This window comes from Peromyscus californicus, unplaced genomic scaffold (assembly GCF_007827085.1).
Source record: "Peromyscus californicus insignis strain IS unplaced genomic scaffold, ASM782708v3 Scaffold_3__1_contigs__length_106647218, whole genome shotgun sequence".
Lineage (NCBI taxonomy): Eukaryota > Metazoa > Chordata > Mammalia > Rodentia > Cricetidae > Peromyscus > Peromyscus californicus.
The window spans coordinates 33,719,721-33,735,517 of NW_026294551.1; the positions used below are offsets into that span (position 1 = coordinate 33,719,721).

General features: G+C 47.1%; 1 protein-coding gene across 1 annotated transcript in view; it reads left to right on the forward strand.

Annotated features, from left to right (window-relative positions):
- The window catches only part of Scpep1 (serine carboxypeptidase 1), a 32,037-nt gene extending 25,220 nt beyond the window's left edge, over positions 1–6,817 (forward strand). Inside the window, exon 13 of the mRNA XM_052757400.1 lies at positions 6,175–6,817. Coding sequence (XP_052613360.1) covers positions 6,175–6,237 — 63 coding nt within the window. The 3' untranslated portion in view covers positions 6,238–6,817. The remainder of the gene's footprint in view (positions 1–6,174) is intronic.
- Positions 6,818–15,797: the final 8,980 nt, after the last annotated feature.

Sequence of the window (15,797 nt, forward strand, 5' to 3'; positions counted from 1 at the left end):
TCATAAGGGTGAGTGACAATCATCTTGAGTCCCAGCCTCAAGATTCCATGTTGTGCATATGCAAGTATTTCAAAATCTGGAAAAAAAAATCTCAAGCCTCTGGTGTCATGTACTTCATCGAAGTTACTCAGCCTCGATTAGCACGTCTTTGAGGCTGAACGTAAACTCATTTAAAAGTTGAAATCTCCCTGGGAGAGGTACGCTGGGCTCCTCTTCATTCTCTGTTTTAAATGAATTCATAGGATGCATTGCTCTTAACACTTTGCCCTGGGAGAAGAAGAATTACCTTTCCATGACCACGTAAAACTTAAAGCTGAGGGGCTGGAGGGATGGCTCAGAGGTTAAGAGCACTGGCTGCTCTTCCAGAGGACCCGGGTTCAATTCCCAGCAACCACATGGTGGCTCACAACCATCTATAATGAGATCTGGTGCCCTCTTCTGGCCTGCAGGTATACACGCAGGCAGAACATTGTACGCGTAATACATAAATAAATCTTTAAAACAAAACTTAAAGCTGAGCTGAGCACAATGACATCCTCATATAATCCAGCACTCAGGAGACAGCCAGGAGGATCAGGAGTTCAAGTCTGGCCTTGGCTACATAGTAAATTCCAGAGCCTGGACTACCTAAGACCCTGTCTCAAAACAAAACAAAAACGCTGGTTGCTTTGTGAAGTCTAGTCACAGTATGCATGGCACAAGCTGGGGAGTGTCTCCAAGCAGTGGTGGCCTAGGGACATGTTTGGAAGAGGCTTTGGGTATAAAGAGGGACTCAAGGCTGTGGACACTCCCATGCCCATGGAGGGAATGTACTATTTTCTTTTTAGGTTATGTGTTGATTACATAGCTTTCTTTGAGCTGAGAGATTGCTAATCCCAAGTGCCCCCAAGTCCCACAACAGACACACATATTGATGAAGGAATTGGGAATAGCAAAGGCAGAAGGTCCCTCAAAACCTCATTAATCAAACACCTGTATGTCTCCTAAGTACTAATCATGAATACTACTGGCAGGTGCCTGGAGCATAGAGGTGGGTGAATGGTGCCATGTTCCTGGCCTCATGGAACTGCAGGCCTCAGAGGGCCTAGGTTTACAGAAATATGATAGGATTACAAATCAAACATTTACTAATAGTGAATCATGAATTTATTTAAAGACAATTCTTTGGTTGGTATACTATTTATTAGAGACTAAATTTTCATAGTAGTGAGATACATAGGCCTGTTTATTTTTATATAAAGAACTATATCTTGGCTGAATATTTGATACTCCAGACAAAGAGGATCTTCACTACTTCAGAACTTACCTCTGTTTTAGTTTTGGGAGGTTTATTTTATTTTTCTTTTTTTTAAATGCTTTATTTATTTTTATTTTATGTGCATTGGTGTTTTGCAGACATGTATGTCTGTATGAGGGTGTCAGATCCCTCTGTGAACTGCTGTGTGGGTGCTGGGATTGAACCCGGGTCCTCCGGAAGAGCAGCCAAGTGCTTTTAACCATTGAGCCATCTCTCCAGACCATTATTTTATTTTCAGATGTATGTGTCTGTATGAGTACATGCCTATGGGTACCCATGGATACCAAAAGAGGGTGTCAAGCTTGAGTTACAGGTGATCCGCCCAACCTGGATCCTGGAAACTGAATTCAGGTTCTCTGGAAGAACAGCAAATGCTCTTAACCACTGAGCCACCTCTCTAGTCCTGATATTTTGACTTTAAAATGTTTTTAATTACCTTATTTTTGCAGAGGGCATGTAGAGGTGAAAAGACAACTCAGAGCCATCCCTTCTCTCCTTCAACCTAGTGGGTCCAAAGAATCAAATTCGGGTTGTCTGGCTTAGCAACAACTACCTTTCCCTGCTGAGCCATCTTGCTGGCCCAATAATTTGGTTTTATAGTGGTCACTGCTGAGAATGCTGCTTCATAGAAATAAGTAAAAGAAAGTAGTAGAAGGAATTAGGGTTATTTAAAAAAAATTATTGGAAGCCGGGCGGTGGTGGTGCACGCCTTTAATCCCAGCACTCGGGAGGCAGAGCCAGGCGGATCTCTGTGAGTTCGAGGCCAGCCTGGGCTACCAAGTGAGTTCCAGGACAGGCGCAAAGCTACACAGAGAAACCCTGTCTCAAAAAACCAAAAAAAAAAAAAAAAAAAATTATTGGAAATTATGTCCTACATTCATTTGGCTTTGGCTTTTTTTTTTTTTTTTAAATAGACTAGATCTGTCTGCCTCTGCTGTCTGAGTCCTGGAATTAAAGGTCTGAGCCACTGCATCCAGCCAGAAAAAAGTGTGGGTTTTTTTTTTTTTTTTTATATGCATTGTTGTTTGACCTGTATGTCTTTGTGAGGGAGTCAGATCCACTAGAACTTGAATTACAGACAGTTGTGGGCTGCCATGTGGGTGCTGGGAATTGAACCTGGGTCCTCTAGAAGAGCAGCCAGTGCTCTTAACCGCTAAGCCATCTCTCCAGCCCCCAGAAAGAAGTTTTTAATGTGTGTGTGTGTGTGTGTGTGTGTGTGTGTGTGTGTGTGTGTGTACATACATCTGTGTAGGTGCACATGTCCAGGAGGGTACACATGGGTGTATATGCAAGTACCTGTTTGTAGAGGCCAGAGGATAGATAACCTGTAACATTATCCTCCGGAATGCCGACTACCTCCCTTGAGACATGGTTTCTCATTGGCCCTAGAACTTACCAGTTAGGCAAGGCTGGCTGGCCAACCTGCCTCAGGGATGCTTCAGTCTTTGCCTCCCCAGGGCTAGGAATTAAAGTACATGCCATCATACCCAGCATTTTTTTTTTTTTTTTTTTTATAAAGACAGGGTCTCTCTACATAGTCCTGGCTGTCCTGGAACTCACTTTATAGACCAGGCTAGCCTCAAACTCAGAGATCCACCTGCCTCTGCCTCCTAAGTGCTGGGATTAAAGGCATGCACCACCACTGCCTAGCTTAGGGCAAGTTTTTAATGATAGGATATCTCCTCAGCACCATATAAAAATTTTTCACTAAACCCAGGTCAACAACTCAGATTTTTTTTTTTTTTTTTTTTTGAAACAAAGCTGGTTTAGCTCAGGCTAGTCTGAAATATACTATGTAGTAAGGATGATCTTGACCTCCTGGTTCCCATGCCTCCACCTCCTATGATTACAGGCATCACTACCACATCCTGCTAGAGCAGCGGTTCTCAACCTGTGGGTCTCGACCCACTTTGGGGGTCAAATGAACCTTTCACAGGGGTCACCTGAAGCCATCAGAAAACACAGATATTACATTCTGATTCATGAAGTAGCATCAAAATAATTTTAGAAGCCGGGGTAACAGTTATGAAGTAGCATCAAAATAATTTTAGAAGCCGGGCGGTGGTGGCGCACGCCTTTAATCCCAGCACTCAGGAGGCAGAGCCAGGTGGATCTCTGTGAGTTTGAGGCCAGCCTGGGCCACAGAGTGAATTCCAGGAAAGGCGCAAAGCCACAGAGAAACCCTGTCTTGAAAATAAAAAAAATAATAATAATAATTTTAGGTTGGGGGGTCACCACAACATGAGGAACATAAAGGGTCCCACTGTTAGGAAGGTTGAGACCGATGTGGTAGAGTCTGAAGCTACAGAGTGAATTTAAGGCCAGTCTGGGATACAGGAACATCTCAGAAAGGGGAGGAGCACCCTGCCCTTTGAAGGATGGACAGACACCTGAAGCAGTGGGGGCCAGGGTTAAGGTAGCTTTAGTTGCGGATCTGGAATGTGGGTACCTTCACTGCTGACCTGGGCAAAGCTGTTAGAAAATCTAAAGTGACACACTGCTCCTGGGTGGGACCCTCCTGCCCCATCGTGGATTTCAGACTCATGTCTCCTTGGTTTATCACTTACAGAACAGAACAGCATGTTCAAGCTAAAGTAGTCCTTGGAAACTGTCATTAAGACATTCCCTTCAGTTGGTCAGGTGTCATTTTAGGAAGCCCTGGTTAGGAGAGTCCAGGACAGTAGCTCAGACAGGATCAGAGAGTGGGGATATCAGACCCAGTGTCTCAGACAGGGTTTCTGTTGCTGTCAAGAGGCACCATGACCACAGCAACTCTTATAAAGGAAACATTTAATTGTGCCTGGCTACAGTTCAGAGGTTCAGTCCATTATCATCATGGTGGGAAGCATGGCAGTGTGCAGGTGGACATGGTGCTGGAGAAGGAGCTGAGAGTTGTACATCTCGATCTGCAGGCAGCAGGAAGTGAACTGAGCCCGAGCTTCTAAGACCTCAAAGCCCGTCCCCACAGTGACACACTTCCCCCAACAAAGCCACACCCACTCCAACAAGGCCTCACCTTCTAATAGTGCCACTCCCTATGGACCAAGCATTCAAACACATGCGTCTAAGGGGGCCGTTCCTATTCAAACCAGCGCACCTGGTACCATGGCTCAGCCTTTTCCAATAAAGGAGAGAAACCAAGGCCTTCCTTCAACCTTCCCTCTTTTAATGGTGTATGAAAGATTTTTTCTCAGTGCATTCTCAGCTTATGTTTTATTGCTAAAAATATATACATAGAGGTGTAGTCTCCAACTCTTATACCAGTTTCCTTTCCAAAGAGTCAGATTTCTTCAAAACTTCCATATATAGAAGATCTTTTAAAAATTTATTCTAAAAATCTGAGATCAAAGAAACAGTGGAAGGCTCAAGACTCATGCCAAGCAATGGTTCATTACTATTGGTTTTTAGCTCTTCAGTTAGACTGTCTCCTCTTCCTCTCTACTCCATCCCCAGGCTGGACAAGGACCTTCCTCCTCCAAAAGAAACACTTTCAAATGCTTAACGTCTCCCTTCTCTGTTATTATTTATGTGTGTGTGTGAGTGAGTGTGTGTGTGTGTGTGTGTGTGTGTGTATGTGGACACACACACCTTGAAGTGTATGTGGACATGAGAGAATGTCCTTCAGTTGGCTCTCTCCTTCCACTTTGTTGAGGTGTCTGCTGTTCCAGCCCACGAATTTCTGGGTGATTCTCCGTCTCTGTCTTTCATCTGGCCGCAGGAGTGCTGGGTGCACACCATCACATCTGGCTTTTTAATTTAAAAAAAAAGATTTTGATTTATTTATTTTTATTATCTGTGCTTTTGTGTTTTGCCTGCGTGTGTGTCTGTGTGAGGGTGTCGGATCCCCTAGAAATGGAGCTACAGACAGTTGTGAGCCACCATGTGGGTGCTGGGAATTGGACTCAGGTCCTCTCTGGAAGAGCAGCCAGTGCTCTTAACTGCTGAGCCATCTCTCTAGCCACCCCAAAATTTTTTAAATGTACTGATGTTTTTTTTGTTTTGCTTTTCTTTTTTGAGGCAGGATCTGATAATTTAGCCTAAGCTGCCTTCTGTCTTTCTACATTGCTAAGTCTGGTTTTGAATTCATGATCCTCCTGCCTCCACTCTCAAGTGCCGGTCTTACAGGCATGTCCGCTCTCAGCCTGTTTTCCGTGGTACTGGGGATGGAACGAGGGACTTTATGCATGCCAGGCAATGACTCTAGCAGCTGAGCTACATCCTCAGCCCTTCTTTCTGCATCATCTTCCGTGTTTCTTAAATAGGCTGAGTCCCAGGACCATAAACACAGCCCCCATAAGGAAGTCACCAAGGGCCAGGGGTATGCGACTCGGTGGTAAACACTTGCCTAGCATGTGTGAGGCCCTAGGTTTGATGTCATGCTCTGCTAAAAAGAGAGGAAGGAAGCAAGGAAGGGGGAAGGAGAGGGGAGGGGACATGGGAAGACGGGAGGGGGAAGTCAACAGATCATCCTCAAGTGGAATAGCAGGCTCCCTAAATGCCAACTTCTTCAGGCCCCAACACACTGGGAACCCAGAAGAACTTTGGTCCAGCAAGGAAGCTCGCTCTTTCTTTCTTTTTTTTTTTTTAAAGGTTTATTTATTATGTATACAGTGTTCTGCTGCATGCCAGAAGAGGGCACCAGATCTCATTACAGATGGTTGTGAGCCACCATGTGGTGGCTGGGAATTGAACTCAGGACCTCTGAAAGAGCAGCCAGTGCTCTTAACCTCTGAGCCAACTCTCCAGCCCCGAGGCTCTTTCTTTACAGCTATCACAAATCTTTCTAGATCTCTCCTAGAAAGGAGGATGTCAGTCACCCTTGTCCTTGACCCAGTAGTTACGTCAGGAACACTAATTTAGATGCTTCTTGGTTCTAGGTTCCTGCTGACCAAGGGGACATGGCTCTGAAGATGATGAAGCTGGTGACTCAGCAGGAGTAGAATGCCTGAGCTGAGCTGAGCTGAGGAGCTGGCTGGGCCTGGAGACCCTGGAGCAGAGCCTAGGGTGTGGGTGCTGATGTCACAGGCTCTTCCTTGACTCTCATGTGGGATGTGACTATGGGGGCTCCTGCGAGCTCCTGTACACTGGAAGACTGTGGCTTCTATATCAGCTTAGAAATCAGTTCTACTTTGTAAAGAGGATTACAAAACCAGACTCACTTCATCAAAATGAAGGATTGTAATGGATTGGCCTCTATTGCACAAGCAAATAGTAACACACGTAAATTCCCGCACTTGAGAGGTAGAAGCAAGAAGATCAGAAGTTCAAGATCACCCTCAGCTACATTGGAAGTTCAAAGCCAGCCTGCCCCAGATGGGAGAGACACAAAGAAAATAATCAACACCCACTGAGCCGCCAACTCAATGTCTATGCTTATAGGTCTTTTATGTGCTACATATACCTATATATTTTTACAAAAATGGAGTCCATACAGTAAGCTATTTTGCCTTCTGTTTTGTTCACATGTCAATGTGACCTGCACTTCTTCTTCTGTCAATAAATGTGCTGTGATGTTTTTAATGACTGCTGAAAAGTCTATTTTGTGGTCGTTCCTTCCTAATCGTTTCCCTCGAGTGTTTCTAGTTTTGTTGATGGCACTCTGGCGAGTCACCCGAATAGCTAATAGTTGTATGCACACTTCATTTCCTTCTGGAAAACTTGTGGAGGGGTAAATGTTCAGTCACAAGATTTCCACATGCCTTTAAAATTAAGATGATAAGCTCAGGATTTAATGTTTAAACCACAAGCTGAGTTCTGAATAAGGGATCAGGTAGCTTCCAAGACTGTCTTGGACAGCAAACCTCAGCTCTGCCTGGAGAACATGAGGGCTTCCTCACAGATTCCAGCAACATTATCGAGTCCTGTGGCCAGAGACTCCTCTCCCCGGGCTCATGTGCCCCTTGGAGAGACCATTAGAAGCCTGTGCTGGATCCAGCCTGTACATGCCTTTTCTCCTTCTGCCTTCCCTTTCTATTTGTTGTTGAAGGAAAGAAGCAACTCCTGAGCATCCCTCACTTAGGCCCTTGCTATGTCACACCTTCCCCTGAGGGCCTATCCTGTGCTTAAATCTACCTTAAAAATTTTAGGCTGGAGAGATGGTTTAGCAGAGTTCAATTCCCAGCATCTATGTCAGGATACTGCCGGTAACTCCAGGGGATCCACCACCTCTGGCCTCTTTGGGTACCTGAACACATGTGGCACATACACACATACACATGAGTATTCGCTCTGAAGGTCTTGGGTCATTTAGAGGTGGGGCATGAGAATGCTTCCAACGTGAATGTATCAGTGCCATTCATGGCTTGGTTATAAGGAGTGTCTTTGTTATGAATTATAGACAGATTTTTCTTTTGGCCACCAGCCCTCTCTCCTCTCTCCTCTCCCCTCTCCCCCCTCCCCCCTCCCCTCTCCCCCTCCCCCCTCCCCCCTCTCTCCTCTCCTCTCTCCTCTCTCGCCCTGCCTGCCCTGCCTGTTTTTTCAAGACAGGGTTTCTTTGTGTAGCACTGGAGCCTGTACTGGAACTCTTTAGACCAGGCTGGCCTCAAACTCACAGAGATCCGCCTGCCTCTGCCTTCCCAGTGTTGGGATTAAAGGCGTGCACCACCACTGCCCAGCTTTGGTTTGGTTTTTTGAGACAGGATTTCTCTGTGTAGCCCTAACTGTCCTGGAACTTACTTTGTAGACCAGGTTGGCCTCGAACTCATAGAGATCTGCCTGCCTCTGCCTCCTAAGTGCATGGATTAAAGACATGGCATTTGATTTTATTTGTAAGACCGTGTCTCATGTGTCCCAGGCTGGCCTTGAAAGCATCAGAAGCAAAGCTTGGATCCCCAGAAACCACAGAAAAAGCTGGACAATGGGCCAGGAAGAGGGCTGAGCGGTAAAGGCCCTTGCCACATGGGCCTAACAGCGTGGGTTCAATGACTGGGACCCACATAAGGTGGGAGGAGAAAACTGACTCCAGTGTGAGATGCTAAGGAAGCCTTGAGCCGAATGTGGAAGAAGCGGTCGAAATCCTGAGTGAGCGTGGGTCGCTGACAGAGGCACAGGCCCATGAGACCTCAGTGCCTCAGACCCGTGGAGTGGCAAAGCGTTCTTGAGGTGAGGCTCAGAGGGACGAGAAGGCTTTCTTCTTGCCTGAGTGTTGGCGATGTATGCAAAAACTAGCAGCTGCAGCTTCCTCCTCCCAGATGGCCGCAGCCGGAGACTGCTCCCCACAGAGACTCCTACCGAGAAGAGCCAACACCTCCTCTGGCTGTACATAATAAATGTACTGAGGTTTCGCATTGTGACCCAGTTGGTGCTGCTCCAACAGAGGAAGCAGGGCCCACCTGATTCCAGCCTTTCTGTACATGCTACATGCCTGTGTGACTGTCCTTTCTGCATTCATTGCCCTACTTAGGTTACCAGTAATAAGCTATGCAGGCAATGGTACCACAGGATTGTCCTGTAACCTCCACATGTGCACTGTGGTACATGTGTACCACACACATATGTACATGTGTACACACATACACACAATGATGATGATGATGATAAAAATAAAGTGGGTAATATGTGTCTATAATTCCATTACTAGGGTGGTAAAGACAGGAAGATTCCTGGGGCCACTCTAGCTGAATCTGTGACCTCTATGTCCAGTGAAAGACCCTGCTCACACAAAATGAGGTAGGTAAAGAGTCAATGACATGGCTCAGTGGGTAAAGGCATCTGCCACCAAGACTGACGACCCAAGTTCAATCCCCAGAACCTGCGTGGTAGAAACAGAGAACTGACTCCTGCCAGTCGTCCAGTGTCCTTCACGTGCATGCGGTGGCACACACGCTTCCCTCTCGATTAAGTTCATCAGAAAAAAGTTCTTAAGTGAGACAGAACACAATCAAGGGTCACACCCAAGGTCAGCCTGTGGTCTCCATGTGCACACAGGTGCAGGTGCAACCACATCCACACCCACAAACACACACACCGTGTGTGTGTGGGGGGGATTGCACAATTCTTCTTCCCAGAGCCGGCATGCTGAGAAGGAAGCATGCCAGTGTCTCCAGCCTTTCTGCTATTGTCATAAGTAAGAACCCTTGGGTGGTTACCACATTCCCTTGTGTGGAGGCCAAGGAAATGTCTGGCATTCTAATCCCTGTCCCTGTTAGAGAGTCCCACTCTTTCAGGGGAGGAGAAGTCATAAATGCCCCTTTAATCAGATGGCGCTTCCTCAAGCCCATGCATCATTATATCCCGTTTTGTTCTACCGGGTTAATGGCTCTGCGTCACCTTGTGTTCTTCCTTTAAAAGCCACAAAAGCCACCAGCCTGCTGCCGAGGCCCCCAGGAAGTACCTTTATTCCTGGCTTGCTTCCCCTTTAAGGGTTGGAGCATTTCGGTTGGCTAAGACTCAAGTGCCCTCTGGACTAATTGGCACAAGGTGAGGCCCTTCCAACTTGGGAAAGAAAGAATGTTTGCCAGTGACGGCTCTTCAAGGTAATCGCTCTCTCAGAGCTCCTGTCGCTCGCTCGCTGCCTTCTGCAGCCTTCAGGGACAAATCCTTCTTGCTGCTGAAGGGGAGAAACGCACAGATGGGCAAACACAGCTCGGGGATGAGACCTTTGAAACTAGTGACCTCTGGAGAGGAGGATATGGGGAAAAGGCCAGTACGGCAAAGGCAGCTGAACCTCTGTTTTCCCTCCACAGCGCCATGGGGCTGTGCTAAGTCCCATCACTACAGGAGTCCTGAGGAAGGATATTGTAGCAAGAGACCCACACTTCTGTGGAGGAAATGCATGGCCTAAACACCCTACCCTGGCTGCATGGTAGTGGCACATATCTTTAGTCCCAGCACTGGGGAGGCAGAGGCAGGTGGATCTCTGTGAGTTTGAGGCCAGCCTGGTCTATAGAGCAAGTTCCAAGACAGCCAGGTCTTCACAGGAAACCCTGTCTTGAAAAAAAGCAAAACAAACAAACCAACAAACCCCCCTCCCCCCGGGGCTTCATGGGAAAACTAGGGAAGTACAGGATGAGAAAAGATGGCCATACCAGGCTAAGGCACCCAAAGGAGGTTTTGTGTGTGTGTGTGTGTGTATGGCGGGTGGGGTGGGGTGGATAAGAACAAGGAGACAGAAGTCATGTCTGAGCCACTCCCTCCCAAACCAGATGTGTGTGGAGGGAGTAAGGTAAGAGGGAGCTGGGGAGACAGCTTAGTATGTAAAATGCTTGCTAGTCAAGCATGAGGACCGGAGTTCAACCCAGGACCATTAAAAAAAAAATCTGGGGGCTGGAGAGATGGCTCAGAGGTTAAGAGCACTGGCTGTTCTTCCAAAGGTCCTGAGTTCAATTCCCAGAAACCACATGGTGGCTCACTACCATCTGTAATGAGATCTGGTGCCCTCTTCTGGCCTGCAGGGATGTATGCAGGCAGAACACTGTATCCATAATAAATAAATTAAAAAAAAAAAAAAAAAGAAGTAAGGAAGAAAAAAAAAAAATCTGGGCGGTGGTGGCCCACGCCTTTAATCCCAGCACTCATGAAGCAGAGTCAGGCAGATCTCTATGAGTTCAAGGCCAGCCTGGTCTGCAAAGCGAGTTCCAGGACAGCCAAGGTTACACAGAGAAACCCTGTCTCAAAAAAAAAAAAAAGCCAGACCTGGTGTCACACAGTTATAATCCCAACTCTGGGAGGCAGCAGCAGGCAGCTCCCTGGGGCATTCTGGCCAGCCAGCCTAGCTTACTTGGTGCACTCTAGACCAATGAGAAACCCCATGTCAGAAAACAGGATTTGGAATGGAGAGATTACTCCAGAGTTAAGAGCACTTACTGTTCTTCCAGAGAACCAGAGTTCAGCTCCCAGTGGCTTCCAGTACCTGTAATTCCAGCACAAGGGGATCTGATGCCCTCTTCTGGCATCCACAGGTACCCACATGCATGTGGACATACACACATACATACACACTACAGAGAGAGAGAGAGAGAGAGAGAGAGAGAGAGAGAGAGAGAGAGAGAACAAGTTGACAAGTCCTGAAGAATGACATTCGATGTCTTCTTAGCTCCACCCGTATGTGTACCTGCACATACACATACACCCATATAAACACACACACACACACACACACACACACACACACACACACACACACACACGCACACGCACACGCACACGCACACGCACACGCACAAATGGGAAAAAAAGACCAAGAGAGAGGATGCCAAACAGAGCTGGATAGCGAGCCGGAGAGATGGCTCAGCAATTAAAAACATGCACTGTTCTTCAAGGGGACCTGAGTTATACTTCTAGTACCCACACTGGGTAGCTTACCAATGCCTGCAACTCCAGTTCTAGGGCACCCAATGCCCTCTTCTGGCCTCTTTGGGCACCTGCACTCACATGCACCTACCCACACACAAACATATACACATATATAATTTTTAAATTAAAAAAACTTCTAATGGGAGAAGGGGTGTATTGAAAAGAAGTGTGCAAACATGATACTGAAGCATTTTCTTATTTGTTTGTTTATTATGTTGAGGATCAAACCCAGGGCCTGGTGTACATTGGGCAAGCGCTCTACCATTGAGCTTTCTTTTCCTTTTCTTTTTCTTTCTTTCTTTCTTCTTTTCTTTCTTTTTTTCTTTCGAGACTTGTAGCCCAGGCTGGCCTTGAACCTACTGTGAAGACAATGATGACCTTGAACTCCTGATCATCCTGCTTCTGCCTCTCAAATGCTGGGGACAGAGGCAGGCAACATCATTCCAGGCTTGAAGTGACTGTTTCCAGCCCTTCCCCAGCTCTGCTTTGGACGGCTCAACACGGTTTTCCTTGTTTCCCATTGCTGTGGCATTGATGAGTGCATTCTTTCCAGGAAACAGAGCCCCTGCGCTGGCTTCTGTCACCTGTTGATGTGGGGTGAGAAACAGGAGGAAGCCCAGCATCAGACAGCACAGAGGAGCACTCCAGTAGGGTGGCAGTCCCCAGGAGAAGACAGTCACAGTTGTTTGGGGTGATGTGGAGGCTTGAAGATGAACTGAGAGGTAGCCCTTGAGGGAAGGTCCTAGGTCAGGCATGAGTGTAGGGCTGCTTGGCTCCAAAGCTCAGGGGTTTGTTTGTTTTTTGCTTTTCAAGACAGGGTTTCTCTGTGTAACAGCTCTGGCTGCCCTGAAACTTGCTCTGTAGACCAGGCTAGTCTCCAATTTACAGAGATCTACCTGCCTCTGCCTCCCGAGGGCTGGGATTAAATCATGCACCACCACTGCCTGGCAGCCAAAGCTCAGGCTTTTAAAGAAATTTTTAATTTAATTTACCATTAATGTAGGGGTGATATGGGGGTATGTGCATGTGGAGATCAGAGGACAACTTGAAGGAGTTAGTGTTGTAGCACATTATTTTAAGATGTGTTGCATTTGTTTATGCTATGGAACATTTGTTTAATGATGCAAAGATGTGTTGCATTCTTTTGTGTTTAACTCTGTGAAGCTATGTTACTATGTCTAAAACATCTGATAGTCTAATAAAGAGCTGAACAGCCAATAGCAAGGCAGGAGAAAGGATAGGTGAGGCTGGCAGGCAGACAGAATAAATAGAAGGAAAAATCTGGGAGGAAAAGAAGAGAGAGCAAGAGAACAAAGAGAGGAGGACACTAGGGGCTAGCCACACAGCCACATAGCCACCCAGCCACATAGCCACCCAGCCACATAGCCAGCCACAGAGTAAGAGTGAAAGTAAGATATACAGAAGAAAAGGAACAAGCCCAGAGACAAAAGGTAGATGGGATATTTTAAAGTTAGGAAAAGCTGGCAAGAAACAAGCCAAGCTAAGGCCAGGCATTTATAATTAAGAATAAGCCTCATTGTGTGATGTGTTTGGGAGTTGGGTGGCAGGGCCCCCAAAAGAGTAAAAACAACAACAACAAAAACCAACCAACAACAAGTTAGTTCTCTCCTTTCACCATATGGATTTCCAGGATCAAATTCAGATCCTTGGGTTTGCAAGGCAATTGCTCTTCCCACTGAGCCATTTGGCCAGCCCCTCAGCAGTTCTTAATTATCTGCCCTTCCCCCTGCTCTGGGTTCTGGAATACCTTGTTAACACCCAATGGCAGCTAGCTCCTGGTTCTGAAAGGAAGAACTGAGAATGGGAGATAAAGACACCAGGTTTGAGCAGATTCTGGGTGGCTATGGTATCTTTTGGAGAAGTGGCCTCTGTGACGGATGATAAGACCATAGGAGCAGGGCTTAGGTAAAGGTTACAGGCCGGTTCCACTTCTATCTGGACTCTCTGTATTCCTCATCTGTGAGATGTAAGTTGGGCCTGAAGCTCCAGCCATCATTCTTTCCCTGCCAAGATGGCCTGTACTCTCAAACTGTGTTCTCCTCAAACAGTGCACCCTCAAACCGTGAGCCAAAACAAATCCTTCCTTGCCCTTGCTTCTTGTCAGGTATTTGGTCTCAGTGATGGGAAAGGTATCTAGTCCAGACGTTCAGGCCACAGCATAGAGTGTCGTGTCAGAGATTAAGGGAGCCAGTGGTCTTCTGTGCCGCTCTTGTACTGCTCACTCTGGAGGAGTTCATGTCACCAGGCAACCTCGTGGAGAGGCCCAAGGGATGAGGATGCCGAGCCAATGGCCACCAGATGTGAGCTTCGAAGCATATTCTCCTCTGACTGAGCTCTCAGGGGAGACTCAAGGCTCAGTTGACAGCTTGACCACGACATCATGAAAAGCCAGAGGCACCTTGCTAGCCACACCAGGACTCCTGACCTACAAAAACCATTAGGTAACGAACAGTCTGTTGCTTTAAGCCACGGCCTTTGGGGGCAAATTGTGGCACAGCAGGAGGCAACCGACTCAGCCCAGCCTTTTCTCAGCATAAAAGATTAACGGCTGGTGTTAAGCTGAGTGTTGTGATGCAAGACTGTCATCCCAGATGTGGAGGATCAGGAGTTCAAGGCTAGCCTCAGCTACACACCCTGGGCTACATGAGACTGTGTCTCAAACAGTAATGAAGTGTTGGTATTGAGAGAGCCTGAGGTAGACAAGAAATGTTAATGACAAGCCTCCAGGGCTTCAGCTTAGCTCTTATTACATTAGTGCGTGTGTGCGTGCGTGCGTGTGTGTGTGTGTGTGTGTGTGTGTGTGTGTGTGTGTGTGTGTGTGTACACTTGTGCTCTGTGAGATGCCAGCAGAAGGACAAATGGGGCAACTTCTTGTTCGTGGGGTATGTGTGTCCAGGGGTATAATTTGTTCTTATTCTATAACGGAAAAGGAAAGGTCATATGGTAAGTAGCTTAGTTTAGTGGTCAATGTGACTTTGCCTATCATTTTAAAGACCGTGACGTACTTTCTGAGCCCACAGCTTGGAACACCCCACTTGGCACCAAAGGGGCAGTCTGCAGTGCCTTATCCAAGGACAGTGGGAGGAGAAACAAGTCACAAAAAATGTGTTCCATTGGGCAGGATGGCACAGGCCTATCCCTTCAGCTGCTTGGGAAGCTGAGGCAGGACAGTCATAATTTCAAGGGCTCTCTGGGCTATGGGGTAAGGTCAAGGCCAGCCTGGGCAGCTGAGGCCCTGTCTCAAAGAGTAGAAGGTAGGTTGGAGGGGCTGGCTCAGCAGTTAAGAGCATGGGTTGCTCTTCCAGAGGACCCAGGTTTGATTCCCAGCATCCACAGGGCAGCTCGAAACTGGAACTCCAGTCTTAGGGGATCCAATGCCTTCTTCTGGCCTCCGAGGGCATCAGGCACACACGTGGTGCAGACGTAAAAATAAATAAATCTTAAAAAGACAAGGAAGCAAACAAAAAAGAATAAACCAAAGAAGGAAAAAAAATAAGCAAGTCCCCATTCAGTGGCATATAGAGGATGAAAGGAAGAGCAAGAAGGCCATTTCATCCGTTATCCTTGGTGGGGAAGGATGTGCGGAGGTCCTTGGGATTCTTAGGAGCTGGATTTCATTTTAGAGCTGGTGGGTACATAGGTGTCCCTCTGTGTGTGTGACATATCTTACAATAAATTATATAGCGACAAGAACTGTTCTGTTGAACGGGAAACGTTCGGGGACCTTCCATGCAGATGGAGCCCCGCCTCTCACTGTGTATGTGGGTTGATGTTGACATTGGAGTAAACTCAGGTCCTGGTCCCCATGTGTACAGTCAGCACTTTATCCATTGAACCCCAGCTCCCCTGCCCCAGAAATTGGGATCTTATGTACCACGGGATGGCTTGGAGCTCACCAAGTAACCAGGTAACCTTGACCTTCCCATCTTCCTGATTCCACCTCCTGAGTGCTGGGTTTACTGGTGTGCACCACCACACCTCGTTTGTGCCATCCTGGGGTTCGAACACAGGCTTCATGCCTGCTAGGCAAGCACTCTACCATTGCCTCCCCAACCCAAGGGCTCTCTTTTCCAGAGAAACAGGACTATAAAGTGTTCACGGTTCACCGAATCTCCCACACAGGTGGATTCCCAGCCTGGCTTACCATCATGTCCTTGATGTGAGTCACACCTAAAATAGACTCTGA